Source organism: Lemur catta, chromosome 1, assembly GCF_020740605.2.
Source record: "Lemur catta isolate mLemCat1 chromosome 1, mLemCat1.pri, whole genome shotgun sequence".
Taxonomy (NCBI): domain Eukaryota; kingdom Metazoa; phylum Chordata; class Mammalia; order Primates; family Lemuridae; genus Lemur; species Lemur catta.
This window is the reverse complement of record NC_059128.1, coordinates 117,266,239-117,292,170: the sequence shown is the minus strand read 5'-3', so window position 1 is coordinate 117,292,170 and position 25,932 is coordinate 117,266,239. Positions and strand designations below refer to the sequence as shown.

At 55.2% G+C, this 25,932-nt stretch overlaps 2 protein-coding genes across 5 annotated transcripts; both read left to right on the top strand.

Moving 5' to 3' along the window:
• The first annotated feature begins 8,926 nt into the window (after positions 1-8,926).
• Positions 8,927-20,365, top strand: GIPC1 (GIPC PDZ domain containing family member 1). Of its 3 annotated transcripts, XM_045550939.1 has the most exons (11): positions 8,927-9,005; positions 11,472-11,561; positions 11,670-11,721; positions 13,366-13,453; positions 14,863-14,916; positions 16,223-16,543; positions 17,722-17,907; positions 18,001-18,181; positions 18,911-19,023; positions 19,342-19,423; positions 19,554-20,365. In XM_045550939.1, exons 6-11 carry the CDS (start codon positions 16,256-16,258, stop codon positions 19,703-19,705), a joined length of 1,002 nt encoding a protein of 333 aa, XP_045406895.1. In that variant the 5' UTR covers positions 8,927-9,005; positions 11,472-11,561; positions 11,670-11,721; positions 13,366-13,453; positions 14,863-14,916; positions 16,223-16,255; the 3' UTR covers positions 19,706-20,365. The 3 variants fall into 3 exon arrangements, with proteins under 3 accessions (XP_045406895.1, XP_045406888.1, XP_045406903.1); XM_045550932.1 differs by lacking the exon at positions 14,863-14,916; XM_045550947.1 differs by lacking the exons at positions 8,927-9,005; positions 11,472-11,561; positions 14,863-14,916 and having other exon boundaries at positions 11,716-11,789.
• A 2,445-nt stretch (positions 20,366-22,810) lies between these two features.
• Positions 22,811-25,580, top strand: PTGER1 (prostaglandin E receptor 1). Of its 2 annotated transcripts, XM_045550918.1 has the most exons (3): positions 22,811-22,919; positions 23,667-24,634; positions 25,213-25,580. In XM_045550918.1, the coding sequence occupies exons 2-3, from the start codon at positions 23,684-23,686 to the stop codon at positions 25,477-25,479; spliced, it is 1,218 nt and encodes a 405-aa protein (XP_045406874.1). In that variant the 5' UTR covers positions 22,811-22,919; positions 23,667-23,683; the 3' UTR covers positions 25,480-25,580. The 2 variants fall into 2 exon arrangements, with proteins under 2 accessions (XP_045406874.1, XP_045406867.1); XM_045550911.1 differs by lacking the exon at positions 22,811-22,919 and having other exon boundaries at positions 23,553-24,634.
• Positions 25,581-25,932: the final 352 nt, after the last annotated feature.

Genomic DNA, 25,932 nt, shown 5'->3' with positions numbered 1-25,932 from the left:
TACCAAAAGAGATGACATTTCTTGCAGAACTGGCCGTGACCTCAGTTGGGGTCACGGATCCCCAGGGCTGCCATGGCCACCCCCAGGTCTCCATTATGCAGCAGGTCCCTGTGAACTTCATACTGAAGTGCCACAAACAGAAGTGCATGAAGCCTCAGTGTGCATACGGTTCTGTGAACTTCCACAAACAATACGGCCAAGAAACCTTCCCTCAGGTGTGCTTTGCTTTTGTGTGTGTGTGTTTGCTCAGGGGCCACCACCTGGCCTGGTTTTGTGCGTCCACAAACCTCGCCTTCCCACTCTGGGCCTGCCTTCTGTGGGTTTATTTTACTTTCCCGCGCTACCTCTCTGAGTGTGTCTCAGAGCGCCTTCCACGTCAGTACATGAGGAGTTGCCTTATTCTCTGACCCCCTACATCCTAATCCATCATACCAGCAGTGTTCCTCATTTTTATATTATTTAAACACAGTACAACATTACTTCTTTTCTTTCTTTTTTTTTTTTTTAGAGACAGAGTCTTGCCTTTTTGCCCAGATTGGAGTGCAGTGGCGTTGCCATAGCTCACTGCAGCCTCAAAAGTGATCCTCCCACCTCAGCATCGCCTGTAGTTGGGACTACAGGTGCCCACCACCACACGTAGCTAATTTTTAAATTTTTTTTAGAGATGGGGTCTCACTGTGTTGCCCAGGCTGGTCTTGAATTCCTGGCCTCAAGTGATCCTCCAGCCTCGGCCTCCCAGAGTGCTGGGATGTACATTCAGCCTGTGGCAAGAAGCTGAGCCTCCCACCCCTTCTTCCCCTTGGCCTGAAGTTCCCCTTCCTACTACACCAGTATAGACAAGCAGTGGCATCATAGACTTTTTCTCCTTTTTTTTTTTTTCTTTTTTAACATTTTTTTGTGCTTTCTCCAAGAGAGTGAGTCTGTGCTTATATAACCATAAGCATAATTTCTAAATTTTCAGTTTTATTTTTTGACTGTAATCACAATACAAAACTGGAAAGGGTACACAGAGTGATAATCCTCCCTCCCACCCTGCCATCCAATTCCACACCCACAAACTGGAAACAGCTTCCAGTTTCTCTTGTGCCTTTCCTGAGAGGCTGCATGGAATACATTTTTCTTTTTTTACACAAATGGTGCATACCATACACTCTGCTTATTTTTTTCTCTCACATATCATGAAAATAAGGAGCTTCCTCATTCCTATCAACCCACACCTTTAATTCTGTCAGGCCTACCCTGGTGGGTGTGAAGATCAGTTCATTGTTTGGTGGCCTCTGACTCCTCTCATTTCCTGCTTTCAGGTTTGAGTCCCAGCTCAACCACTTTCTCGCTGTGTGACCTTGAGCAAGTGACCTAACCTCTCTGTGCCTCAGTCTCTTGAAATGTGAAATGGGCATAAGAATAGCACCTCTCTCCTAGGTTTCTAGGGATTTCAAGATATGTAGATTCAGTTGTGCATCCATGTGCACACACACCAGGGAGGTACTAGCATAGAACAAGCACTGTGTGCCAGTTTTTGTGATCGTCACTGCACCCTTGTGTGACGATGTCTTAGCCCACAGCTTGTAATCCCAAAGACTGAGCTGAGTCGAGTCTTTGGGGTCAGTGTTCTTTGCTGAGCTCCAGGTGAGCCCCAGGTGAGCTGCTGAGAAGCTCAGCCCAAGCCTTGGCCCTGACCCAGCTGGAGGAAGCCATACCTCAGGCAGGTGCACTCCCATCCCTCCACTTGACAACCTGCTCATTCAACAGAAGCAGAACAGCATCAGGCTCCAGAACAGGGAGCCCTGGGTTCGAATCCCAGCTTCATTCTGTTGCTGTGTGTCCTTGGGCAAATGACTTCACCTCTCTGAGTCTTAGTGACCTTTGAAATGAATGTGCATCTTGGACAAGTCTCAGGAAAAAAAAAAAGATTTATGAAATGAAAGTGTAGATTTCATGAGATAATGCATCCAGGAAACAAAAGAACATAGGGATTAAGAACCCAGCTCCTTGGCCGGGCACAATGGCTCACGCCTATAATCCCAGCACTCTGGGAGGCCAAGGCTGGAGGATAACTTGAGGCCAGGAGTTCAAGACCAGCCTGGGCAACAGGGCAAGACGCCATCTCTACAAAAAATCAGCCAGGTGTGGTGGTGTGCACCTGTAGTACCAGCCCCTTGGGAGCCTGAGGGGAGGGTCACTTGAGCCCTAGAGTTTGATATTACTGTGAACTATGATCTCTCACCGTTGCACTCCAGCCTAGGCAACAGAACAAGACCCAGTCTCTAAAAATAACAAAAAACAAAACCCTAGTTTCTGGTGCCAAATCCAAGTTCTGCTCACTGCATTCCCTCAAACAAATAACAAAACCATTCAGAGCCTCAGTTTCCTCCCATATGTAATAGAACTACATAACAGCCTCTACCTGCTCACTCACCAAGAGTGAGTCTGTCACTCAGACAGACAGCTAATCCCTGAGAAGCACTTTATGCAGACCTGAAACAGAGCAAGGTGCAATTAACATTAGCAAACAGATCAAAAGCACTTAGCAGAAAACCTGCCCCAGATCTCCTTAAATATTAGCTATTCTTATTATTTCTTATAAGGACACAGTGCCCATCATGTAATTAGCACTGGTCGGTTCAATAAACCTTTATCAGGCACCTACTCTGTGCTATCCTTGTTTGTGCTGCTGGGAAGACAGCAGTGAACAAAACTGGCAAAAAAAATCCTGTCCCTGCGGAGCTGATGGTTAAGTGGGAGTAGAAAGAAAATAAGAATAAACAAAATATCTAATAAGCTTGATAAGATGAGAGTACATTTGGCCCTCTTCATCCATACATTCTGCATCCTCAGATTCAACCAACCATGGATCAAAAATAATTCTAAAAGAAATAACAATAAAACAAAAAAATACTAATGTTAAAATGCAGTGTAACAACTGTTTACATAGCATTTACATTGTATTAAGTATTGTAAGTAATCGAGGGATGAGTTAAAGTGCATGGGAAAATGTGAGTAGGTTACATGCAAATATGACTTATAGAAGGGACTTGGCATCACAGATTTTGGTATCTGCAGGGTCCTGGAACCAGTTCCCCACAGATACTGAGGGATGGCTGTAATGGAGAAATACGAAACGTGTGTAGAGAGTGTTGGGTACAATTTTAATGCCTAACTGAGAATGATGACATTTAAGAAAAGACAAGAAGAAAGTCATAAGGAATCTGTGTGAATACTAAGGGAAGAGTGGTCCAGGCAGAGGGAACAGCCTGTGCAAAGGCCCTGAGGCAGGAGCATGCCTGAGTTGTTTAAGGAACACCCAGCAGCCCAGAGAGCTGGAGCAGAATGAGTGAGGAGAGTGACAGGAGACAAAGGCAGGGAGATGACAATACAAATGGTGCAGGTCCAGCCAGGAGCAGTGGCTCACATTTGTAATCCTAGTACTTTGGGAGGCTGAGGCGGGAGGATGGCTTCAGGCCAGGAGTTCAAGACCAGACTGGGCAACATAGCAAGACCCCATTTCTACAAAAAAATAAGAAATATTAGCCAGGCATGGTGGCACTTGCCTGTAGTCCCAGCTACTCGGGAGGCCCCAGCAGGAGGATCACTTGAGCCCAGAATTTAGAGGCTGCAATAGGCTATGATGATGCCACTGCACTCCAGCCTGAGTGACAGAGTGAGACCCTGTCTCAAAAATAAAAATAAAAAGGTTCAGGGCCTGTGGGCTGCAGAGAAAACTTTGGCCTTTCCTTTGGGTGATGTGGAAGCTTGCAAGCATTTTGGGTTTTGTTTTGTTTTGTTTTGTTTTAGTTTTCCTGTGCTTGTGGTGGGGGCAGGGTGAGTGTTTGTGTTATTTTGTCCTATGATAACTTCAAGTCCCTGAGATATGTCATCAGTCTCTTGAAATCTCAACGCACCAAACTTCCATCTCAAAATAGCACAACACACACAAGAAGCATCTATATTTCCTGCTAAAATCCAAGCCTTAAAGAACATGTACTCATCTTTTCTCCTACAGACCTGAAAACACGTTCACGGGCTGCTGACTCCTCACTGGCCCAAGAGGAAGTGGTGTCTGATTTATTCTGAGTTCTCAAACTCTGGGATTATTCCATCGGACACCTTCCCTCTTGTCATGAGGGGAGGAGAGACAACCTCAGGGAAGCATTCCAAAATGTCCCCCTCCATGGCAACCCTGAGTTTCCTTGAGGTCACCACCAACCATGTCTTTATGTCCTACATCACCAGAGCTCAGAGTGATACTTGTCCCAGAACTGAGCCTCTGAGCGTTTGTTAAATGAGTAATTAGGTGACAAAGTGATTCAGACAAGAGGACCTGCAATGTTTGTCCTATGACCATTCATGTCAGGGAGTGTGCAGAGGAAAGACCACCTAGCCCTGGGGTCTCCCGGAGGTCCCCCCAGGTCAGGGACCCCATGCTTCAATTCCTCCAGTTCCCACCAGAAATAAACGGATATTTGCTCTGTCTCCAAGAGAACAGGCTATTTCCTGTTCTATTTCACAATTCATGGATTAGTCATTGGGTACAGTTCCTGAGTGACAGCTCGGTGCTAGGCCCAGGAGATCCATCAAGCAGCAAACATAGCTATGCGGGGGGGTGCTGGTGACACTCATAGTTTCCTAGGAAACACAGACCTGGGGGGTTCGGTTTCCTAGGGCTGCCATCCTCAATGACCACAAACCGAATGGCTTAAAACAACAAGAGTTTATTCCCTCATAGTTCTGGCAGCCGGAAGTCTGAAACCAAGGTGTGAGCAGGATCAATTCCTTCTGGAATCTTCGCGGGAGAATCCATCCATGGGTCTCTCCTGGCCTCAGTGGCTCCAGCCATCCTTAGCCTTCCTTAGCTAAGTGTCCTTGGCAGATGCGTCCCTTCAATGTCTTCACACAGCCCTCCCCTCTGCGTGTCTCTGTGTCTTCTCCTGTTCTATCTCTTATAAGGACACACGTCGTTGGATTTAGGGGCCACCCTAATCCAGGATGGTCTCTTTTCAAGAGCCTTCAGCTAATTCCATCTGCAAAGACACTTATTCCAAGTTAAGGTTACATCCACAGGTTCTGTGATGTGGATATATTGTTTGGGACTGGGGATAAATTCCAAGCATCACACTGACCAAGGCACTTCCCAGAAGCAAAGAGGTTGGAGGGAAAGAGGTCTGGCAGGCCTCAGGCACCAGCCCAAGGGACAGGAGCTCATCAGGGCTCAGGGATGGGCCACTGGAGCTGAGACCCCGGGGATGAGGGCCTCATAGGCAAAGGTCATGGACCCAGCAAGGCTAACCTGCCAACTGTGGGCCTCTCCACGCATGCACGCCCTCCCCAAGGCTGGGTGTGGCTGGAACAGAGACAGCAAGAGAGGGCCAGGCAGGATATGTCCAGAGATGAGACAGGCCAGGCCCTGCATGCCTGAAGCGGAAGAGAAGCTGCCAGTTGGGAGAGTTTGAGTCAGGAGGGACACGGCCAGATTTGCTTTTTCCTGTAAGTCAGAGCCAGGACCTGGGTGATTTGCCTTATGGGGCCCCAACTAGCTTTGGGAATATTACTCTGGACACCATCGTGGCCAGGCCAGACTCCAGAAGAAATGCTGCAACTCACAAGGACAAGTTCTTGGAAGACACGAGGCTTCCAGCTTGCAAGGGGGTAGTGGGGAGTCCTCAGTAGAGAAGGAACTTGACCTGACTCAAGTGCTCACAGGCGCCCTCTAGCTGCTTGTGGCTGGGAAGAGCAGAGCCAGAGGACCAGGGAGACTGCCCTGGTCCAGGAGCAGGTGGGAGCAGAGGAGGTGATGGAGAAGGATTCGAGATGCTTGCTTGATTTATTCATGTATTTATTTATTTATTCATTCATTCATTTGAGACAGGGTCTCACTGTGTCACTCAGGCTAGAGTGCAGCGGCGTCATCATGGCTCACTGCAGCCTCAAACTCATGGGCTCCAGTGATCCTCCTGCCTCAGCCTCCCAAAATGCTAGGATTACAGGTGTGTGCCATTGTGCCCAGCATCGAGATGTGTTTTTGAAAGTAGCACTGATACGATGTGCTGATAGATCCGAGCTGGGCTGTGAGAGGAAGGCAGAAATCAGGGCTGACTCCAACGTTTGGGGCTGGAGCAACTGAAAGAGCATTGCCATTACCAAGCTGGGGAAGACGGGGTGAAGGACAGGTTTTGGGTGTCAGTCAGGACCTCAATTCCAGACAGGTTCGGTTTGAGATGCCCTGAGACATCCTCATAGAGAAAGCAAGTGAGAGGCACGCCTCAGGAGTTCAAGAAGGGCTGATGCATGCCGGGGCTCAGCACTCATCAGCCTTTATTATCACTGCTTTCGACATTTCTTTCTCTTTGCTGCTGCAAAGGGCCCTCCAGAAAATAGTGTGACCTACACTGCTGCTGGGTTTCATTGTGACTTCCTAAAAGCCAGCAGTCAAAGGCAGGTGTTAGAGCTGGGGCTGCAACCTGAAGCCCCAAGACTCAGCCCAGTTAGAGCCACCCCTCCTGCACCAGGATCACCCTGGCCAGGGCTATGTCCCTCATCAATGTCCCTCCTTGGTCCACCGTGTCCCCCACATCTCAGGGTCAGGTACCAAGTTGAAGAAAGTAGAACTCATCCCCCAGAGGGATGTCTCCTGTCCTGGGTTTTAAGGCTCCAAACTCATAAGCTGCTGTGCATCCTTGAGTCACTGGCTAACCCTTTGAGACTGTGTGAATATCCACTTCTGACAAGCCTTGCCTTCAATCAATTATTCCATTGGTGGCTGCAAAATGGTGATTTTTCTTTTACTTTCTTTCTTTTGCTTTTTTTGAGATGGAGTCTTGCTCTGTCACCTTGGCTAGAGTGCAGTGGTGTCATCTTAGCTCACTGCAACCTCAAACTCCTGGGCTCAAGGGATCCTCTTGCCTCAGCCTCTTGAGTAGCTGGGACTATAGGCATGCACCATGGTGCCCAGCTAATAAAATGGTGATTTTTCTAACTCAACCTTTCCTTCTGCATGTACTAGTTGGCATTCCAGAATGAGAACTTTTTTTCCCCAAAGGAGCAGAGGTGGAACTCAAGTCTGAGCTCCTCACCTGCTGGGCCTCCCGGCCTCAGTTTTCAGGCAAGCCTCTTGAGCTATAAAATCAGGTAGGAGGTACCCAGTGCTGCTCTGTGCCCTTGGGCAATTCCATCACCCCCTCTCTGAGCACTTCCTCATCAGTTAACAAGAGGCAGGTGAATTCTGACTTAGGACTCTGCAGCTCACCTCATGCTGTCTCCAAGGCCCTGCATCCTGCCCTCTCCAGGTGTGCAAGGGGCAGCTCAGATGCCAGGAGCAAGCAGGGCAGTGGGCACAGTCCCACAGAGGGCACTGGCCCAGCCAGGGCAACTGCTCGCTCAGTGCAGGTGGCAGAGGTCAGCAGAACAGGAAGGGAGGGACAATAGTTCTGCCTGTTGCCTGGCCTGCCAGAGCAATCTCGGTGTTTGCCAGCTGGGTGGGTCCAGCCAGGCAGCGCTCAATGGATAAGCTCAAAGCCCAATATTCCCTTTCACTTTTTGCCTCTGTTTGTCCTGGCCGGGCTGAGATGCAGCTAACCCCAGTGGCTGCAAAGAGCCAGTCATTCAAGTAGGCTTGAGCACAGTTGCAGCAATTAGAGGCTTCCAAGAACTACAATTCCCAGAACACACAGCGACCTCCCAGTCTGGCCCCAACTGCCCAAGTGGCTGGATTTGAACTAGAACAAGGTAATCTCACCTGTCCTGGGAAGTGAGTGTCCTGGCCTGCTTAAGGTGCATTTGTGACTTTATTTCTTGGGACCTGTGCTGGCCTGAGAAATCCCAGTTACAAGCCAAACCTGTTGATAGTGTGATTATCTCCCCATAAACTCTACCGGGTCCATTCATCCAGATAGGTTTGCCGAGACCCTGCTCTGTGCCAGCGTGAGGTGGCGGTGAGTGGTTGACAAGAGAGACTCAGCCTCTACCGTCGCAGTCAGATGGAGGAGATAGGCCCATGGAAGGTCAGCTCCCTGAGGGCAGAGGCTGGGTGGGGACCTTCTGTGACCTAGCACATACGAAACAACAAGTGAATAGACTATCTCACCTCGTCTTCCATTCCATTGTGCCTTTTGCTAGCTCCCACCGTATGGCACCATTCTAAAGTGTGCTGTATCTCTCTGGCCTCCAGGCCTCTGCACACGCTGTTCCCTCTACCAGGAACACACTCAGCTTATTCGTTGATGTATCTGTAGAGGTAGGACAGAGCCTGGCACGGAGCAGGGGGTACATTAAATATTAGATGAGTGAATGAATGAATGGATGGATGGATGGATGCCTTTGTCCATTGTATACCCCAGGAAGCAGGGACGCTCGGGACCCTCCCTATTCATCTCGGTCCCCCGCCTGCCCGCCCGGAATGAATGCATCTTTTCATCCGTGGGAGGATGGCCCGGCTGGGGCAGAGAAGGCCAGGCGGGGAACTGGGTTGGGAGGTGCCATAGGCACCCCCCGCAGGTCTCCTAAAGTGCCCGCTTTCCTGGACGTCAGGAGTTCGCATCCTCTCCCCGAAACTCGGCCTCGGTCACCTGACTCCCACGGCCCGTCTCCTGTCCCTTACCACCCAGGGCACCCCGGATTGACACTCGGCCAACAGCACGTGGTGCAGGGGCCCCAGGTTCTCATTGGCCGCTCTCTGTCCTTCCTCCCCGGCGATTGGCAGCCGTAGCTGACCCCCCTCCGCGGTCGCGCGGTGGTACAGCCGCCGCGGCCTGGGCGGGCGGAGCGGCCCACTTCTCCAGGGCGCGGGGGGCGCCGGGAAGCCGGGCGCGGCGGAGGGATCCCTCTGGAATGTGTCCGTCGGCCCCACCCGAAGCGGAGAGGCGCGGATTGGCCGAGAGCAACGGGCCGCCGCCGCTGATTGGTCGGCTGCCGGCGTCGGCCCCGCCCCGCCCGCCGCCGCTACGAGAGAGGCTGAGGCCGGAGTTTGCGGAGGGGCCGAGCCGGGTGCGCGCGGGGCGGCGGCGGCGCAGGTGAGTGGCCCCCGCGGGACGGGTGCGGCCGCCCGCGGTGGGGGGTCCAGCGCGAACCCCGGGGGGGCGCGGACTCGCGGGGATCCGGCCGATCGTGCAGGGTGGGGCCGGCCCCGTGGACGCGACTGGAGGTCCAGAGTTGGCAGCGGGGATGCCCGAGGCCCCTTCCCTGCGGGGCAGCTCCATTCCCGCCCCCGAGCAGGGGTCTCCAGCCGTGCCGAGCCCCTGCCCCCTTCCTCCCTCTGGACAGTCCCCGTCCCGGCGGAGACAGGCGCGGGGTCGGTATTTCTGACCCCTGCCCGGCACCTCCCCCAGGATCTGACCGCGTCTGAAGCCCCCAGGGCCCGGGGGTACGCGGTGAGGACCAAGCTTTGGAGAATAACAATATGAGAAACTCACCCCAGCTAGCATTTATCGAGCGCTTCCGTGTCACGCATTTACCATGCAGATCATTGAATCAAAACACCTCATGGGAGGTGCTGTTACTTCTTTTAGAGGTGAGGCAGCAGACCCAGAGAGGTGGAGTGACTTACCCAAGGTCACACAGCTAGCTAGTCCCTGACAGATCCGGGACTGGAACTCATGCCTCAGAGTCTAAGACTGGAGTCTCGACCACTAGACTGGATGCCCAGTGGCTCCATGGCCCCAGTGTTCCTGACCAGCCCCTTCCCACCCACTTCCCCACCTCCCCACGTCCCCACCTCATACTTGCCATCTGGGCCACACCTGCTGGTCTTTGCTTCCTCCCCTGCCCCTCCCAACCCCCAGAGGTTGCCAGACACCAGTTGCTCAAACAGGAAGCTGCCTCCACTCCCTTCTCTCCTGAAATGGAAAGGCAAGGCCCAAATACCTGAGAAGAGAGTGACATGCACAGGGGAGACGGGCAGGGGGCCAGGATGCTGGGGTCCTGGGTCCACTGGGTCCTCTGGGCAGCCGGGGCCAAGGCTGGGCAGTAGGCGTTCTCCCCGGAAATACCCAGGAGCCGGTTTTTCAAGAGTGAATCAGAGGCTTCCTTCTCTCCAAAGCAATACCTTGCTGGAAGGGGGAGTCTGGGCGTGGTGTCCCCCAACCTCCACTAGCTTATGGGAGCTCCCGGGAGCTCCCTTCCCGAACTCTTCTTGCTCTCCTCCCGGGCTTCTGTGTGACTGTAAGGTCCTTCCCAAGGATGGAGTGGGGATGCTGAAATTCCAGCCCACAAACTCAGTGCCCAGGCTAAAGCTGCTCTTCTTTATCCCTGTGCTCAGGTGTGAGGGGAGACAGGGAAAGCAGGGAGGCGATGAGAGTTAGCGACCTCACAGCAGGCATGTTTTGAGGATGGGAGGGCTGTTTGGGGGCTGTTTTGAGGATAGGGGGCTCCAAGAGCAATCAGAATGAGGACATAAGCCACATTCATTCTACAAATACTTGTTGAGCACCTACTATGTCCCAGGCACTGTTCTTGGCACAGAGAATATAATAATAAAAAAGACAAAAATTCCTGCTTTTGGGGAGTTGGCATTCTCATGGGGGGGCAGGGAGGGGAACAGGCAACAGACAAGGTAGCAAGTAAATGAAGAAGATAATTTCAGATTGTGTTAAGTGCCATGAATAAAATATGAGGGGGTGTCTAGCCTGAGCAAGAGTGAGACCCCGTCTCTACTAAAAAAATAGAAAGAAATTAGCCAAACAACTAAAAATATATAGAAAAAATTAGCCAGGCATGGTGGTGCATGCCTGCAGTCCCAGCCACTCAGGAGGCTGAGGCAGTAGGATCGCTTGAGCCCAGGAGTCTGAGGTTGCTGTGAGCTAGGCTGAAGCCATGGCACTCACTCTAGCCTGGGCAACAGAGTGAGACTCTGTCTCAAAAAAAAAAAAAAATATGAGGGAGTGGCATGACAGAGTAGTTGTGGGCAGGGGATGCTCTTGGGCTGAGGTCTGGATGACAAAAGGAGCCAGCCCTGCAGTGATTGGACAAGGGACAGAGCCAGGGCAAAGGCCTTGAGGCTGGACCAAGCTTGGAATAGCGCGTCTGGGTAGAAGACTAAGCCAGAGCCACGATTCTGCAGGGCTTTGTGGGTCAGAGTATGGAGGTTGGAGTTTTTCCTCTGGAAGGTGGGAAACCGTTGTAAGGTTTCAGGCAGGGGAGTGATGCCATCTAGTTTACGTTTTAAAATAGAGACACGAAGTTAAATAACAGCCTGAGACTGGAAGATAAGAGTTTTGCTAGAACAGCATGTAATTAAGTTCATGGGCCTGAGCTGTCTATACCACAGGGGCAGTTCTAACAGGCTGGGGCAAGCCAGGAAGGCTGCCTGGAGGAGTTGGCCTAAGTAGGCCTTGGCAGGCAGGAAGGGCTGGGATATTCCTGGGCTGGGAAGGGGAGGAGGCAACAATACCAATGACAATAATAATAACAGCTTCCATAAATGGAGTCTGGGGCAGAGTGCTAGGCCAGTTGCATTCATAATCTCTTTACATTTCCACAAGCTCCCTGAGGGACAAGAATTCTGCCCACTTTTCAGATGAGGACACAGAGGCCCTGTGAAGTGAAGTGACTTGCACACAGCCACGCAGCTGGTAAGGAGCAGGAGTGGGATTTGAACCCTGGCTGCGAGGCCTCTTATGGCCTGGAAGGCAAATTCATTAATCCCCCACTTTCCTCACTACTGTTATTCCCCTTCACAGGTGAAGACACAGGAGCCGGCTTGAACCAGGGCAGTGGATGTGGGCAGAGAGAGTAAGGAGATGGGGAATTGACAACGGGGAAAATAAGGCATCTTGGAGACTGACTGGCAGACAGTAGAGGTAGCAATAGTAACAATAGTCACCAACATTTATGGGACACTTATTGTGGGCCAGGAACTGTCCCGGGCACGTGCGTGATTTCCTTGGGGCTCAGAAAGGTTAAGACACTTGCCCAAAGTCACACAGCTAATGAAAATGGAGTGAGGTTCCAGTCTCCTGTTCTTAGCATCATGCCTCCCAGTGGGTAGAGCCAGAGGGGTGCGAGGGGGATAGAGAAGGATGATGAGAATTGTGTTTTTTCTTTTTTTTTAGCATCATTGAGTGTGATGAAATAACTTGAGGGGACAGTACTGGTTTTTTCATTTAGAATTTATTGTTGTCAAATAATGAGTGAGTGCCTACTGTGTGCTAGACTCTGTGATGGGTGCTATGGATAGAGAGATGAGGGAACCAATAGAAGACTATTGTCGGCCTGGTGTGGTGGCTTACGCTTGTAATCCTAGCACTCTGGAGGCCAAGGTGGGAGGATCATTTGAGGTCAGGAGTTTGAGACTAGCCTGAGCAAGAGCAAGGCCCCATCTTTACTAAGAATAGAAAGAAATTAGCTGGACAACTAAAAATAGAAAAAATGAGCCAGGCATGGTGGCGCATGCCTGTAGTCCCAGCTACTCGGGAGGCTGAGGCAGGAGGATTGCTTGAGCCCAGGGGTTTGAGGTTGCTGTGAGCTAGGCTGACAACACGGCACTCTAGCCCAGACAGCAGAGTGAGACTCTGTCTCAAAAAAAAAAGAAAAAACAAAAGACCATTGTCCAGAACATGTAAAGAGTTAGCACAATCAATAAGAAAAAGGGCCTTGCAATTAAAAACAGGCCATGCATTAAAAAGAAAATGGGCAAAGACTTACACAGGCCATTCACAGAAAGGCACATGCAAATGGTTAATCAATGTATAAAAAGGTGTTGAACATCATTGTTCATCAGGGTAGTGAACATCAAAGCCACAAAGAAAGAAGTGGGAGTTGCTGTCCCTGCCTTCATGGCTAGATGAAGCACCTACTATGTGCCCAGCACAAGGCTGGGAGGGGACCACAGAGTGGGGGTTGCACTTTTGCTGGAGAGAGAAGACCCTTTTGAGGACAGAGACTACAGCCTGTGCCCCTTATTTCACCAGAGCCAAGCACAGGGACTGGCGGGCTAGTGAGTATGAATGAATGAATGGGATCATTCATCCACTCATTCATTCAACAAGTATTTATTGAGCAACTGCTATGTGCCAGGCACTGTTTTATGCATTAAGGATATAGGGATGAATAAGACAGAATTCTTTGTCTTCTCAGAAAACAGACAATAAACAAGGTATAAATGAAATATATATTCCACCTGAAACAGGTGAGGTCATGAGTCAGGTGTATATCAAAGGGAACAGCCAGTGCAAAGGCCCTGAGGCTAGACTGCCTGGTGTGTTGGAGGGAGTGAGCAAGGGGGAGAGTGGGAGGAGGTGAGGGCTGGGAGGTGACAGGGTAAGTCATTTGGGGGCTGTGGGCCATGTGGAAGCCATCGGCTTTTATCCCAAGTGAGGTACAAGCCCTGAGAGGGGTCAGAGCAGAGACAGAAGTGATGTGATTTATGTTTTACAGGGTCATTCTGGCTGCTGTCTTAACAAGAAGCTGTGGGGGGCGCACGTGGAAGCCAGGAAACCCGCAAGAGGCGACTGCACTAGTCTAGGTGAGTGATAATGGGGCCGGAGCAGGTGATATCAGAGGAGGTGTTAGAAGATAAGTGAATGAAAGAATGAACAAATGCATGAACACATGGATGCCCAAGGATAAGCACAGCCAGCTGGGCTCAACTGAATCCAGGTTGGCCCCCTGGAAGAGACAATCTGAAGGAAGGGACCAGGGAGTCCCCTTTTCACAGAAAAATATAATCCGATGTGTAATTCGAACCTCACCACCACCAGGAAAGGTGGCTGGAATATCCTCATCTGCAGACCAGGCATCTGGGGCCCAGAGAGATGACGTCACTTAGGGGATAGCTTCGTGATTATGTACTTGGGCTGGGGAGTCAGGCAGATCTGGGCACACATCCATCCTTTCTGACTTTGGATGTGTGACTTAAAAATGAAATCTGAACTTTTCCCCAGTCTGTAATGCTCCTGCACAGTTTGTCCCTGTCACCTCTTTTCCCTCCCGTCGTCACATTCTCCCCTTTGTTCATTCTGCTACAGCCGTCCTGGGCTCCTAGCTGATCTGTGAGCCTGAGGAAGGGCATGTCCCTCCTCTGCTTAGAACCCTCCATGGCTCCCACCTCACTTGAGATGAAACCCAACCTCCTCCCTGAGATTCAAAGGTCCTGCATGCTCTACTCGTGTCTTAGTCCATTTTGTCGTGCTATAAAAGAATACTCAAGACTGGTTAATACATAAAGAAAAGAGATCTATTGAGTTTGCAGTTCTCCAGCCTGAGAAGTTCAAGGGCACGGCACTGCTTCTGGAGGGGGTTTTCTTGCTCCATCATAGCATGATGGAGAATGTCAAAGGGGAAGTGGACACAGAAAGACAAGGAAACCTGAGGAGTGCCCCGGCTTTATAACAACCCACTGTCTCAGGAACTAATCTGTTCCTTTGAGAACTCACTCACTGCCTCAAGGACAGCATCAAGCCATTTATAAGGGATCCACCCCCAGGACCCAAACGCCTTCTACTAAGCCCCACCTCCCAACACTGCCACTTTAAGGATCAAATTCCAGCATGCATTTTTTTGGTAGAAACAGACAAACCATCTCCAAACTATAGCAACACTATTACCTTCCTGCCCTCACCTCCTCCCTCTGTCCCCCACTTACTCTGTTCCAGCTACATGGGCCTCCTCACTGTTCATCTAATATGCCAAGCACATGCCCACCCCAGGGCCTTTGTACTGGCTGTTCCCTCTGCCCAAAATGTTCTTACCCCAAAGCCTTGCCTGGGTGCTTTCTCCTGTGATTCATCTCTGAGGTTCAGCTTCACTTGCTCAGAGAGGCCCTCCTTGACCTTGTCTGTAGAACTTGCCTTGCTTTATTGTTTTTCTAGCACTATTAGAAATTATGTTAGACATTTACACATTTGCTTGCTAACTATGCATCTCTCTCTCCAGACTGTCCACTTCGGGAGGGCCTGGACAGAGCCCCAGCTAGCCTATATAGCACCTGTGAGTACATTAGAAAGGTAGCTCTTCCTCCTGCAGACCACACCACACCAAGGAATGTAGCTAGGCAGGCAGAGCTCAGGCTGAATTTCAGTCCCACTTGCCACCTTGGTCTAGTGTTTTTGCACAGTGCACAACCTGCATAACTGCACACGGTGGCCATACTCAGGGATCTTGCTTGTCTTACTGAAGGCAACATCTAAAATGGTGCATTAGCCAGGAGCGGTGGTTCACGCCTGTAATCCTAGCACTCTCAGAGGCTGAGGTGGGAAGATCGCTTGAGCTCAGGAGTTTGAGAACAGTCTGAGCAAGAATGAGACCCCATCTCTACTAAAAATACAAAACTTAGCCAGGCGTGGTGGTGCACACACCTGTAGTCCCAGCTACTCAAGAGGCTGAGGCAGGAGGATCACTTGAGCCCAGGAATTTGAAGTTGCAGTGAGCTACGATGATGCCGCTGCACTCTAGCCAGGATGACAGAGCAAGACCTCCGTCTCAAAACAATGAGATAAAATAAAATGGCATGTGAAATATGTTAAATACTAAAAAAAAAAAAAAAAGTTTGAAGGAAGGGAGGAAAGAAGAAAGAAATAGAGAATGACAAGAAAGAAAAAAAAGTATGTCCAACAGGACAGGTTTTGTAGTAACAACCCCAAAATCTTAGTGGCTGAACTCAACAAAAGTTTATTTTTAGTTCCTGCTACACTTCCATTGCAGCTTAGCCGGTGAGCTCCATTCATTGTCATCACTCAAGGTGTGACCTGATTGAGTTGCCACCATTATGGAATGTGGCTGCTCACCCTGTCCAAAAGAAATGGAGTTGTGGAGGCCCACACTAGCAATTAAATGCTTTAGCCCAGAAGTGTCATATATTGCTTCCTTTTATGCCCCATTGGCCAGAACTAGTTATTTACCTGCCCAGTCACAAGAGGGTCAGGAAGTGCCATCACCTATGTGCTTTGAAGAGGGAAGAATCAAATTTTTTGCCCACAGCATTAATGAGTGATAGAAAAATAAAGAGAAATTGCTTTGAGCCTCCATTTTCTCCTCTGTTAAATGGGCATGATTACAGCATAATGTGGTCCTTCCATTACAGTGTGGGGTGAGGATTAAGGAAGGTCACAAGAGTTAGCTTGGGGTGTAATAGATACTAACTGCTGTTGTTACTGCTTTCTGCGCAAGTGTGTAGATACCGACACCAAGATTTGAACTGAGGCGAGTTTGTTCTCTGAATACTTCATTGGGCCTGTCTGATGCTAGGAGTAAGGGAGTAGTACGGAGGTCCTGAGCCCTGCTTTCTGTCCTGCAGGTCTTCTGGGTGTGCCCCTACTTTTTGCTGCTCATGCCGCTGGGACTGGGGCGGCGGAAAAAGGCGCCGTCTTTGGTAGAAAATGAGGAGGCTGAGCCAGGCCGTGGTGGGCTGGGCGTCGGGGAGCTGGGGCCCCTGGGTGGAGGTGGGGCAGGGGGGCCCCAAATGGGCTTGCCCCCCCCACCGCCAGCCCTGCGGCCCCGCCTCCTGTTCCACACCCAGCTGGCCCACGGCAGTCCCACTGGCCGCATCGAGGGCTTCACCAATGTCAAGGAGCTGTACAGCAAGATCGCCGAGGCCTTCCACCTGCCAACTGCCGAGGTACCCCCTGGGGAGCTGGGCACCAGGGTCCCTCAGCAGGGCTAGAGGCCTGGGCCTGCACTCTGTTCGTGAGCTAGGGCTTGGATGCTGGAGCTGCAGTTGCTGAGGTCTGTGCCCCAGTGCATTGTGGGGAATTAGAGGCCAGGGCTGGATGCTGACTTCCCATAAGGCACTGGCAGGCCTGTGCCCCAGTGGACTGTGGGGGCTGATGGCCAGGTCTGGACTCCAGGTTCCCATCAGGCACTGGGAGATCTGTGCCCCAGTGGACTGTGGGGGCTGATGGCCAAGTCTAGAAGCTGAGTTCCCATCAGGCACTTAGAGGCCAGTGCCCCAGTGGATTGTGGATGCTGATGGCCAGGGCTGGATGCCGAATTTCCTTAAAGCCTTGGGAGACCTATAGCCCAGTAGATTGTGGGAGGCTGATGGCCACAGCTGAATGCTGAGTTCTTGTCAGGTACTGGGAACCGGTACCTCAGTGGACTGCAGAACTGACGGATGCTGAATTTCCATAAGGCACTGGGAGGCCTGCACTCCAATAGATTGTGGGAGCTGATAGTTAGGGCTGGATGCTGAATTCCCATCAGGCATTGGGTGGCCTGTAACCCAGTGAATTATGGGGAAATGGAGGTCAAGGCAGGATGCTGAATTCCCATCAGGCACTGGGAAGCCTGTGCCCTAATGGATTGTGGGAGCTGATGGCCAGGGCTGGATGCTGAGTTCCCCATAAGGCATTGGGAGGCCTGCACCCCAGTAGAGTGTGGAGGCTAGAGGTCAGATGCAAGATGTACTTTCCAATGATGCATTGGGACACCTGACCCCAAAGAATGTGGGGGTGGGAGGGAGGGTGGTAAGGAGGGCAGCAGTGGGATTGAGCAGGAAGTAGTTGCTGGGGTCTCAGTGAGCAGGGTGAAGGTCTGTGCCTTCCGCAAGCATTCACCGAGGACCTGCTACGTATCAGGCTCTGCTCCCTGGAAACAGCAGTAAACTTTTGCTAGCACAGAAATGCTTGTCCCAGCATAGCTGGCATGCTAATGGGGGCTGCCCTGCCCTGGCTCGGAGTGGGCAGGCACTGGGATGGAGTCCCCCAGCCCTTTCCCAACTCCTCCTTTCCCTGGCAAGTGATGGTTTGCAAAGGGCAAGGGAGGAAGGTGAGGGTTAAGTGTCTCCCGCCCTTGCAGGTGATGTTCTGTACCCTCAACACCCACAAAGTGGACATGGACAAGCTGCTGGGGGGCCAGATTGGCCTGGAGGACTTCATCTTTGCCCACGTCAAGGGGCAATGCAAGGAGGTGGAGGTGTTCAAGTCGGAGGACGCGCTGGGGCTCACCATCACGGACAATGGGGCTGGCTATGCTTTCATCAAGGTGGATGGGCAGGGCACTCGGGAGGCCTGGGGGCAAGGGTGGGCCATGGGACCCAGGGCAGAGCCACAGGTACTGATGACTCTGTCCTCACAGCGTATCAAGGAGGGCAGCGTGATTGACCACATCCAGCTCATCAGTGTGGGCGACATGATCGAGGCCATCAACGGGCAGAGCCTGTTGGGCTGCCGGCACTATGAGGTGGCCCGGCTGCTCAAGGAGCTGCCCCGGGGCCGCACCTTCACGCTGAAGCTCACGGAGCCCCGCAAGGCCTTTGGTGAGGGGCAGCTGCCACCTGGACCTCCAAAGCCATTCTGCTTGGGTGGGATCAGGCTGTGGTATTGGGAGCTGCCAGCAGGTGGCGCCAAAGCCCAGCCGGCTGCAGAGAAGGGGGGCCGCCCCGCCCTGCTCCAGGAGGGGGTGCTGGCTCTTGGCTCAACCTGGGAGAAGGGTGGGAGCGAGGAGGAAGTTGCCCCCACACCCAGTTTCCAGGAGCCATTAGCCCAGCCAAGCGCCCCCACCCCTGGCCAGCCCCCAGCCCCGAGAAGCCAGGCTTGGCTGCCTTGTGCCATTCCCCCACTTCTCCATCTGACTTCACTAACTCTCAGGAATGGGCCCCAGGCCCCTGTGGTGGGGGTGGGGGACTCAGTCACTTTCCTGGGCAGGTAGGCCTGGTCTGTGGCACAGCCGCCATACCCCCTTGGCCCCACACACCCCTGCTTTGCGAGAGGAGAGTAGCTGGAGACCCAGGCCCCCAGCCCCTCTGTCCCTCAGAAGAGAGCAGAAATGGCTCCTCCCGTCTCCCCTCCAGTATTTCCCATTCCTGATCCCCAGCCATCCCCCCTACCACATCCATTCCATGCCTACCCTCCCAGGATCACCTCAGCCTCTGACCCTCCAGAGAAGGTTGGGGGGTGGGTGTCTATGGCCAGAATGTCTGGGTTCCTGCCCAGAACATGCTGAAATCGAGCTTCCCCCATCCTCACCCCTTCCCTGCCTCCCGCAGACATGATCAGCCAGCGTTCAGGGGGTGGCCGCCCTGGCTCTGGCTCACAACTGGGCACTGGCCGAGGGACCCTCCGGCTCCGGTCCCGGGGCCCCGCCACAGTGGAGGATCTGGTGAGTGACCCAGCTCCCCCCGTGCCTGTGCTTCCATAGGGGCAGCACTGCCTGTTAGGCTGAGGGGCTCTGGGCAGACAATCTGGATTGAGTTCCACTTCTGCCACCTCCCAGGGACCTTCCTTGGGCAAGTGGGGCTCAGTTTCCCCATCAGTAAAATGGGGATGATAATAACACCCATGCCTTCTTCACAGGGTTGTTGTGAGGACTAAGTATGTGTTTGTGTAAAGTGATGACAGGGCACCTGGCACTTAATAAGTACGGTTACTCAGTTCGTATTATGATGATGTCACTGTCCCCCCATCACCACCACCTCAGCCCTCAGCCTTTGAGGAGAAGGCGATTGAGAAGGTCGATGACCTACTGGAGAGTTACATGGGCATCAGGGACACGGAGCTGGGTGAGTGGCGGGTACCTGGGTCTGGGGATGGGTGGGAGTCTGGGCAGGGGGTTCTAGGTCTGGTGGGAGCTGAGTCTCCTTTGAGCCCCCTGGGCCATCTGTGCCTCCATTCTGCCCCTACCCCGAACAGCAGCCACCATGGTAGAGCTGGGGAAGGACAAAAAGAATCCAGATGAGCTGGCTGAGGCCCTGGATGAACGGCTTGGTGACTTTGCCTTCCCCGATGAGTTCGTCTTTGACGTCTGGGGTGCCATCGGGGATGCCAAGGTCGGCCGCTACTAGGACTCCCACTGGACCTCTCGATGATGACCTGGGCCCAGCCTGGTTAGGAGCCCCCCAGAGGGGACACCAGAGCCCAGACCCAAGTGTCTGGCTTGGGCCAAGCTCAGCAGCCCCAGGGCCATACAGAGGGGAGGTGGGGCCTGGCCCCTGCCCCACTGCTATCGGTACCACCCCCTTCCTGGCTGGGGTCCCCGGCCCCCCTGCCCTGTTCCCCACCTACCTCAGCCAGGTCAGGCGTGGGGAGGGATTGGTCAAATTGGGCAGCCACCCCCGCCTTCTACACTTTCCCTTCTACACTTTCCGCCATCAGCTGCCAAACCGGTCCCTCTATGTCTCCCTGGGACCTCAGGCTCTGTTTGGGGGTGGTGACCTTCCTAGTTTCCTGACGCAGGGAATATGGGGGTGGGGTATTCCCCCCAGCAAATGCAATAATACCCTCCCCTTCCACCACCCCCACTCCCGAGAGGAGCCCCCTCCCTGTGGAGTCTGTTACCTCCACATTTGAAATGAGTCTGCTGTGAACCCCCAACCTCCTCCCCACCCCCCCATCTCTCCCTCAAGGCCCAGCCTGGGACCAGAGCAGGGGGGAGGGAGGCATGATGGCGGTGGGCTTTTGTATCTGAATTTGCTGTCTTGAATATAAAGAATCTATCTGCTGTTGGACCTGTGTGGTTTGGGGGTGGTGGGGCCGGAGCTGGGAAAGAATGCGGCAGCTGAAATCCATCTTCCTCAGCTCCAAATTGAATTAGAAACTGGCCCTGGGCCGCCCACCCCCTCCCACTGTTCCTCCTGGCTGCGGGCCACCAGGCTTCCAGGCAAGACCGAAGCTTCTTGGCCTACTGAGGGTTCAAATCCAGCCCTTTCTCGAACGAGGCCTCCCACCCGACCACGCCCTCTGTGAACAGTGGGCACGAGGCTGTTGTGTACAGCCAGTGACAGTGTACCAGGGCTTTGAGGCCTGGCTTGGAAAAAAGAAAGATGGCGCCTCAGGCCTGCTGGAGCCCCACCCATGGGGCCAGAGGGATCGGGGGAACAGTTGCAATCCAGTCCCTACCCCACCCCAGCTGACACTGGACATGCAGGCATCCGTGGTGCACAATGCTTCTCACTGGACATGAACCCAGCGTGCTTGTTTTGACAAGGCACTTCATCCTGGAGGATCGAGGGGGGATCTTTGGAAGGGGGAGTGGGCCCCTGGCCAGACCTAGAGGGAAGGGAGAGGACTGAAGTGAGGGGAGCCAGGCCAGAGGCTCCCGCAGGAATGTTCGGGGGGAGCTGAGAGGCTGCAGGGAATTCTGAGCCCAGCCCGCTCCCCGAGTCCAACAGGGACGTGCTGGGCCACAGAGGGGGCAATGGGGTGCACCTGGGGCTGGCTCACAAACAGGCCTGCAGTTCTGTTCATGGGGTGGGGTGGGACAGGGGAGCTACTGTCAGGGTGACTCGGGGCATCCCTGGGCACCCGTGGGCTCCTCGTGTGTGCTCAGAGCTGGCTATGGTGGAGAGCAGGTGTGGCTGCGTGCGTCTGGGGTGTTGAGTAGGACTGTGTGTCTATCAGTGTTGATGGCTCGTGCCCATGCTGCGGGAGGGCTGTGACTTGTATCTGTGCTACAGGTAAAGGATGTGGCAGCCGTGTTCGTGAGTGTAACTGGCAGTGTCTGGTGGTGGGGATTGTGACAGTGCATCTGGGTCTTGGGGTGTCCAGGGCTGTGACTGGCTTGGCCTGAGGTGTCCAGGGGTGTGAGTGCATGTCTCAGGGTGTTGCTGTTTCTGGGGTGGGGGGTGAATGGCTAGGCCTAGGGGTGCCCAGAAGTGTGGGCATGTGTGTGTCAGGGAGTTACCGTTTTTGAGGGGAGAAAGAGGTGGCCAGCTAGATCTCAGGTGTTCAGGGGGTGCCACTCCTCGTGTCTTGGGTGTAGAGAGTGTCCTCATAGGGCCTGTCTTGGATTGTTGGGGGGAAGTCTCCAGGTGACCGTGGGGCTCACTCAGCAGTAAGGATTGTACGTGTCTCAGGGTGCCAAGGGACACTCCATTTCCCAGCACTAAGCCATGTGATGGGAGGGTCATGTCATGGTGCTTTCCCAGGGGGCTGCACTTTGGGATGCTGAGGGAAGTGGCCGCTGTTAGAAGTCGGTAGCTACAGGTGCATCTCCAGCACTGGGGGTGACAGGTTCATTGAGTTCAGGGATGTGATGGCAGCACCTGGCTGCTGCTGAGATGGGGACAGGATGCAACAGAGGCTAGGACTCAGAGCCTCAAGTGATGATTGTGTCTCAGGGTGTGAGACTGTGTGTGCCCTACTTCCAGGGCAGGAGGTGAGGCGGCAGCTGTGTGTCCAGGCTTAAGGGCGTGACTGTCTTTGTGGCTTGGGACACGTGTCCAGGTGTTATTGAACCCATCCTAAAGCAGGATCTAGACGCTGGGGGAAGAGAGGCTGGGGAAAGAGAGTCCCCTGGTTGGCCCAGGCCTCCTGGTTCCCCTGCCCCCCCTGCAGACTGCTCTCCCTCCCCTCACAGGGTATGACTCGCTGTGGCCCTGGCCTGGGCTTAAGCCCCTGTGTAAATAGTGGGCGGATCCCCTGGCCAGGCTGGGCCCGACTCAAGCCAGTCCACCCGAGGCTCGGGCAACCACCACCCACCCCAACATCCACCAAGGCTCTGGAAGGCCAGGGGGCGTTACTGCCCCCAAGCACACAGGGTTAGCCCCCCTAATACCAAAGCCTCGCAGGGGGCTGTGGGGGGGGGCAGCAACACCCCCTGCAGGCGCCCCAGCCTGCCCCAGGCGATGCTCACATTTTCCAGTGTTTAGATTTTATCCGCTTTATTAATGAGGCAGGCAAGAAGCCCGAGCGCCTGGGGGGAAGGGGGCTGCTCTTGCCACACTGGGAGCTGGTCACAGGGGACCAGGCCAACTCCCAGGGAGCCCCCCTCCTTGTGAGGGGATCTGGGGCCCTGAGTGGCCCCCGCCCACTACCAGGAGCACAGCAAGGGGGTCTCTGCCACTGCAGGTCCCTAGCAGGCGTAGGCTCAGTGGAACGGCCCCTGGAGGCCAGGAAGGGCAGCGGGAGGAGCCGAGGAGCCGCCCCAGGAAGAGGGAGGGAGGGAGGGAGCGGCCTGCTGGAGAGCCCGGGCGCAGCAGGCACCGAGGGGCGGCCAGTGCGGCAGGCTCAGGGGCTGAGCGGCGGGCGATGGGGACCCAGCATCCCAGGCAGCGCCGGGTAAGCAGGTTGGGGCACACAAGGGTCTCTGGTGGGAGTGGAGGGCATGCAGAGACAGCGGTGGCTGCCTCAGTCTGTCCGTCCTGTGTTCCTTGGCTCTCAGCCCCCATCTGTCAAGTCTGTCCACCTTCCCTTCCCATCTGGCCTGTGGGCACCTCTGCACTTTCAGCCCTCACCACCAGGGTACAGAGGAATGGGTGGTCCTGGGGCTGGAACATGGGGTGGAACCGTAGGCATCCAGGCTGAGGCAGAGGTGATCAGAGTAGGGCCTGGGTGACAGCAATGGAGCACAGAGATGGGGCATTGGGGACAGAAATGGGGCTGTGAGGACAGCAACAGTGCCATGGGGGTCAGAGGAGGGTCCACAGTGACAGGGACGTGGCTATGAGGAGACAGCCTGTGCAAAGGGGCAAGATGTGCCCATGGCTGGGGGCGTCAAGGATGGGACTGGAATAAAGGTGACATGGTGAGGGTGAGAGATGGGATGGCAGGGTCTGATAGGCCCACGGGCCAGAAATTTGCCGCAAGGACCCATGGGGGGGAGAGCATGGTGCCAGAGCAGGAGATGGGGTGGTGAGAGGCAGAGGAGGAGGAGGCGGTCAGAAAGGAGTGGCCAAGGTCATCTGGAGTTGCCACTGGCAGAGGAGCCGCAGAAGAACCCGTGGAGTCCGACGGGCCCTGATGATCCGAGATGGGACCGCCTGGGGCCTCACCCAGCCTCACTTTGCCCTCCTCTCCTCTACCCAGCGCCCCGGGCACCTGACATGAGCCCCTCTGGGCCCCTCAACCTGAGCCTGGCCGGCGAGGTGACCACGTGCGCGGCGCCCGGGATCCCCAATGCGTCGGCCGGGCCGCCGTCGGGCGGTTCCGGCGCGTCGCCCGCGCTGCCCATCTTCTCCATGACACTGGGCGCCGTATCCAACGTCCTGGCGCTGGCGCTGCTGGCCCAGGCCGCGGGCCGCCTGCGGCGCCGCCGCTCAGCTGCCACCTTCCTTATGTTCGTCGCCAGCCTGCTGGTCACCGACCTGGCAGGCCACGTGATCCCGGGCGCGCTGGTGCTGCGCCTCTACGCCACGGGGCGCGCGCCGGCCGGTGGAGCCTGCCACTTCCTGGGCGGCTGCATGGTCTTCTTCGGCCTGTGCCCGCTGCTGCTGGGCTGCGGCATGGCCGTGGAGCGCTGGGTGGGCGTCACGCGGCCGCTGCTCCACGCGGCCCGGGTCTCGGCTGCCCGCGCGCGCCTGGCGCTGGCCGCTCTGGCCGCGGTGGCCTTGGCCGTGGCGCTGCTGCCGCTGGCGCGCGTGGGCCGCTACGAGCTGCAGTACCCCGGCACCTGGTGCTTCATCGGCCTGGGCCCGTCGGGCGGCTGGCGCCAGGCACTGCTCGCTGGCCTCTTCGCCGGCCTCGGCCTGGCCGCGCTCCTGGCCGCGCTCGCGTGCAACACGCTGAGCGGCCTGGCCCTGCTGCGCGCCCGCTGGCGCCGCCGCTCCGGACGGCTCCCCTCGGCCTCCGGCCCCCACAGCCGCCGTCGCTGGGGGTCGCGCGGACCCCGCTCGGCCTCCGCCTCGTCCGCCTCGTCCATCGCTTCGGCCTCCGCCGCCTTTGGCGGCTCCCGGGGCGGCGGCTCAGCACGCAGAGCTCGCGCCCACGACGTGGAGATGGTGGGCCAGCTCGTGGGCATCATGGTGGTGTCGTGCATCTGCTGGAGCCCGCTGCTGGTGAGGGGCGCGCCCGCCCCGCGAGCCACGCTCCTTCCTGAGCCCTCCTCGGCCCCTCCCACCCTGCTCCATCTTAGGATACCTGGGCCTTTGTCCCTTACCCGGCCAACGCTCCGCCCCCTTGAGGCCCCACCTGCCAGGAGAGCCAGGCCTTTGCCTTCTACTTCTGAGGTCCCATCCTTCCTTCCAGCCCCCTTTCTTCCTCCTTCTTGAGGTTCTTGCAGCCCACCTCGACCCACACAGGCCCCCTCTCCAGCCCTGCCGCTCTAAGTCCCCATGCTTCATTCATCCCCTAGACCTCCTCCACCCTACCCCCTCCTTTCTCTTCTCCCCTTGAGTCCCAAGTCCTTCCGGATACCTAGGGCTTCTGACCGGAGCCCTCCCCCACCGAAGCCTTTGCTTCTACATCCGTCTTTCCACAGCCCCTTGCCACATAGATCCCCGTCTACCCTCCCCCTGATGCCCGCCCCTCCTCCCAGCCTCCCCTTCCAGCCACGCCCCTACCCACCCTAGCCCCACCCTTCGCCTATGCCCTCTTCTTCCGCCCACCCCACCGCTCACACCGACTTTCCCGGCAGGTGCTGGTGGTGCTGGCCGTCGGAGGCTGGAGTTCCAGCTCCCTGCAGCGGCCGCTGTTTCTGGCCGTGCGCCTTGCGTCTTGGAACCAGATCCTGGACCCCTGGGTGTACATCCTGCTCCGCCAGGCTGTGCTGCGCCAGTTGCTTCGCCTCCTGCACCCAAGGGCCAGCGCCAAGGGCGGCCCGTCTGGGCTGGGCCTAACCTGGGGCACCTGGGAAGCCAGCTCCCTGCGCAGCTCCCGGCACAGTGGCCTCAGCCACTTTTAAGCGCGCTCGAAGGCCGAACGGCTAAGCCAGCCCACCCTAGGCTGGGCCCGGGTCCGTAGTGCAGAGCCTTTGAGGAATAAAGCCATTTTTGGAGCCCAGGACCGTGTGTCCCGTCGGGGCTGCAGCACCCACGGTAGCCGCGCGGGGACGTCAGAAGCGCTGCGTGCGCCCCCGGGACGAGTGCACCTCCGGGACTTACCGCGCGAGGGCGCAGAGCCCGGACGCTCGGTCTCAGGGAAGCCAAGCCGGAGCCGCATGAGCATGCGCACAACGCCGCGCCGGGACTTGGGGGAGCTCTGCCGGGAGCAGAGAGGAGTTTGGGGGGGGGGCGCTCCCTGCCGCCGCCAGGACAGACTCCCGCTGCCATTCTGCTCATTATGGCCTTAAGCTCCCCCAACACAGTCCCAAAGCCCTATCCACAAACCATGCCCCACCATGCCTCGCAGCCCCGAC

Coding starts and splice junctions, on each gene's coding strand:
- GIPC1 (XM_045550932.1), top strand. CDS start 16,256: ATGCCGCTGGGACTGGGGCGGCGGAAAAAGGCGCCGTCTTTGGTAGAA. Junction 16,544..17,721: donor TCCACCTGCCAACTGCCGAG/GTACCCCCTGGG, acceptor CCGCCCTTGCAG/GTGATGTTCTGTACCCTCAA. Junction 18,182..18,910: donor GGAGCCCCGCAAGGCCTTTG/GTGAGGGGCAGC, acceptor TGCCTCCCGCAG/ACATGATCAGCCAGCGTTCA.
- PTGER1 (XM_045550918.1), top strand. CDS start 23,684: ATGAGCCCCTCTGGGCCCCTCAACCTGAGCCTGGCCGGCGAGGTGACC. Junction 24,635..25,212: donor TCTGCTGGAGCCCGCTGCTG/GTGAGGGGCGCG, acceptor CTTTCCCGGCAG/GTGCTGGTGGTGCTGGCCGT.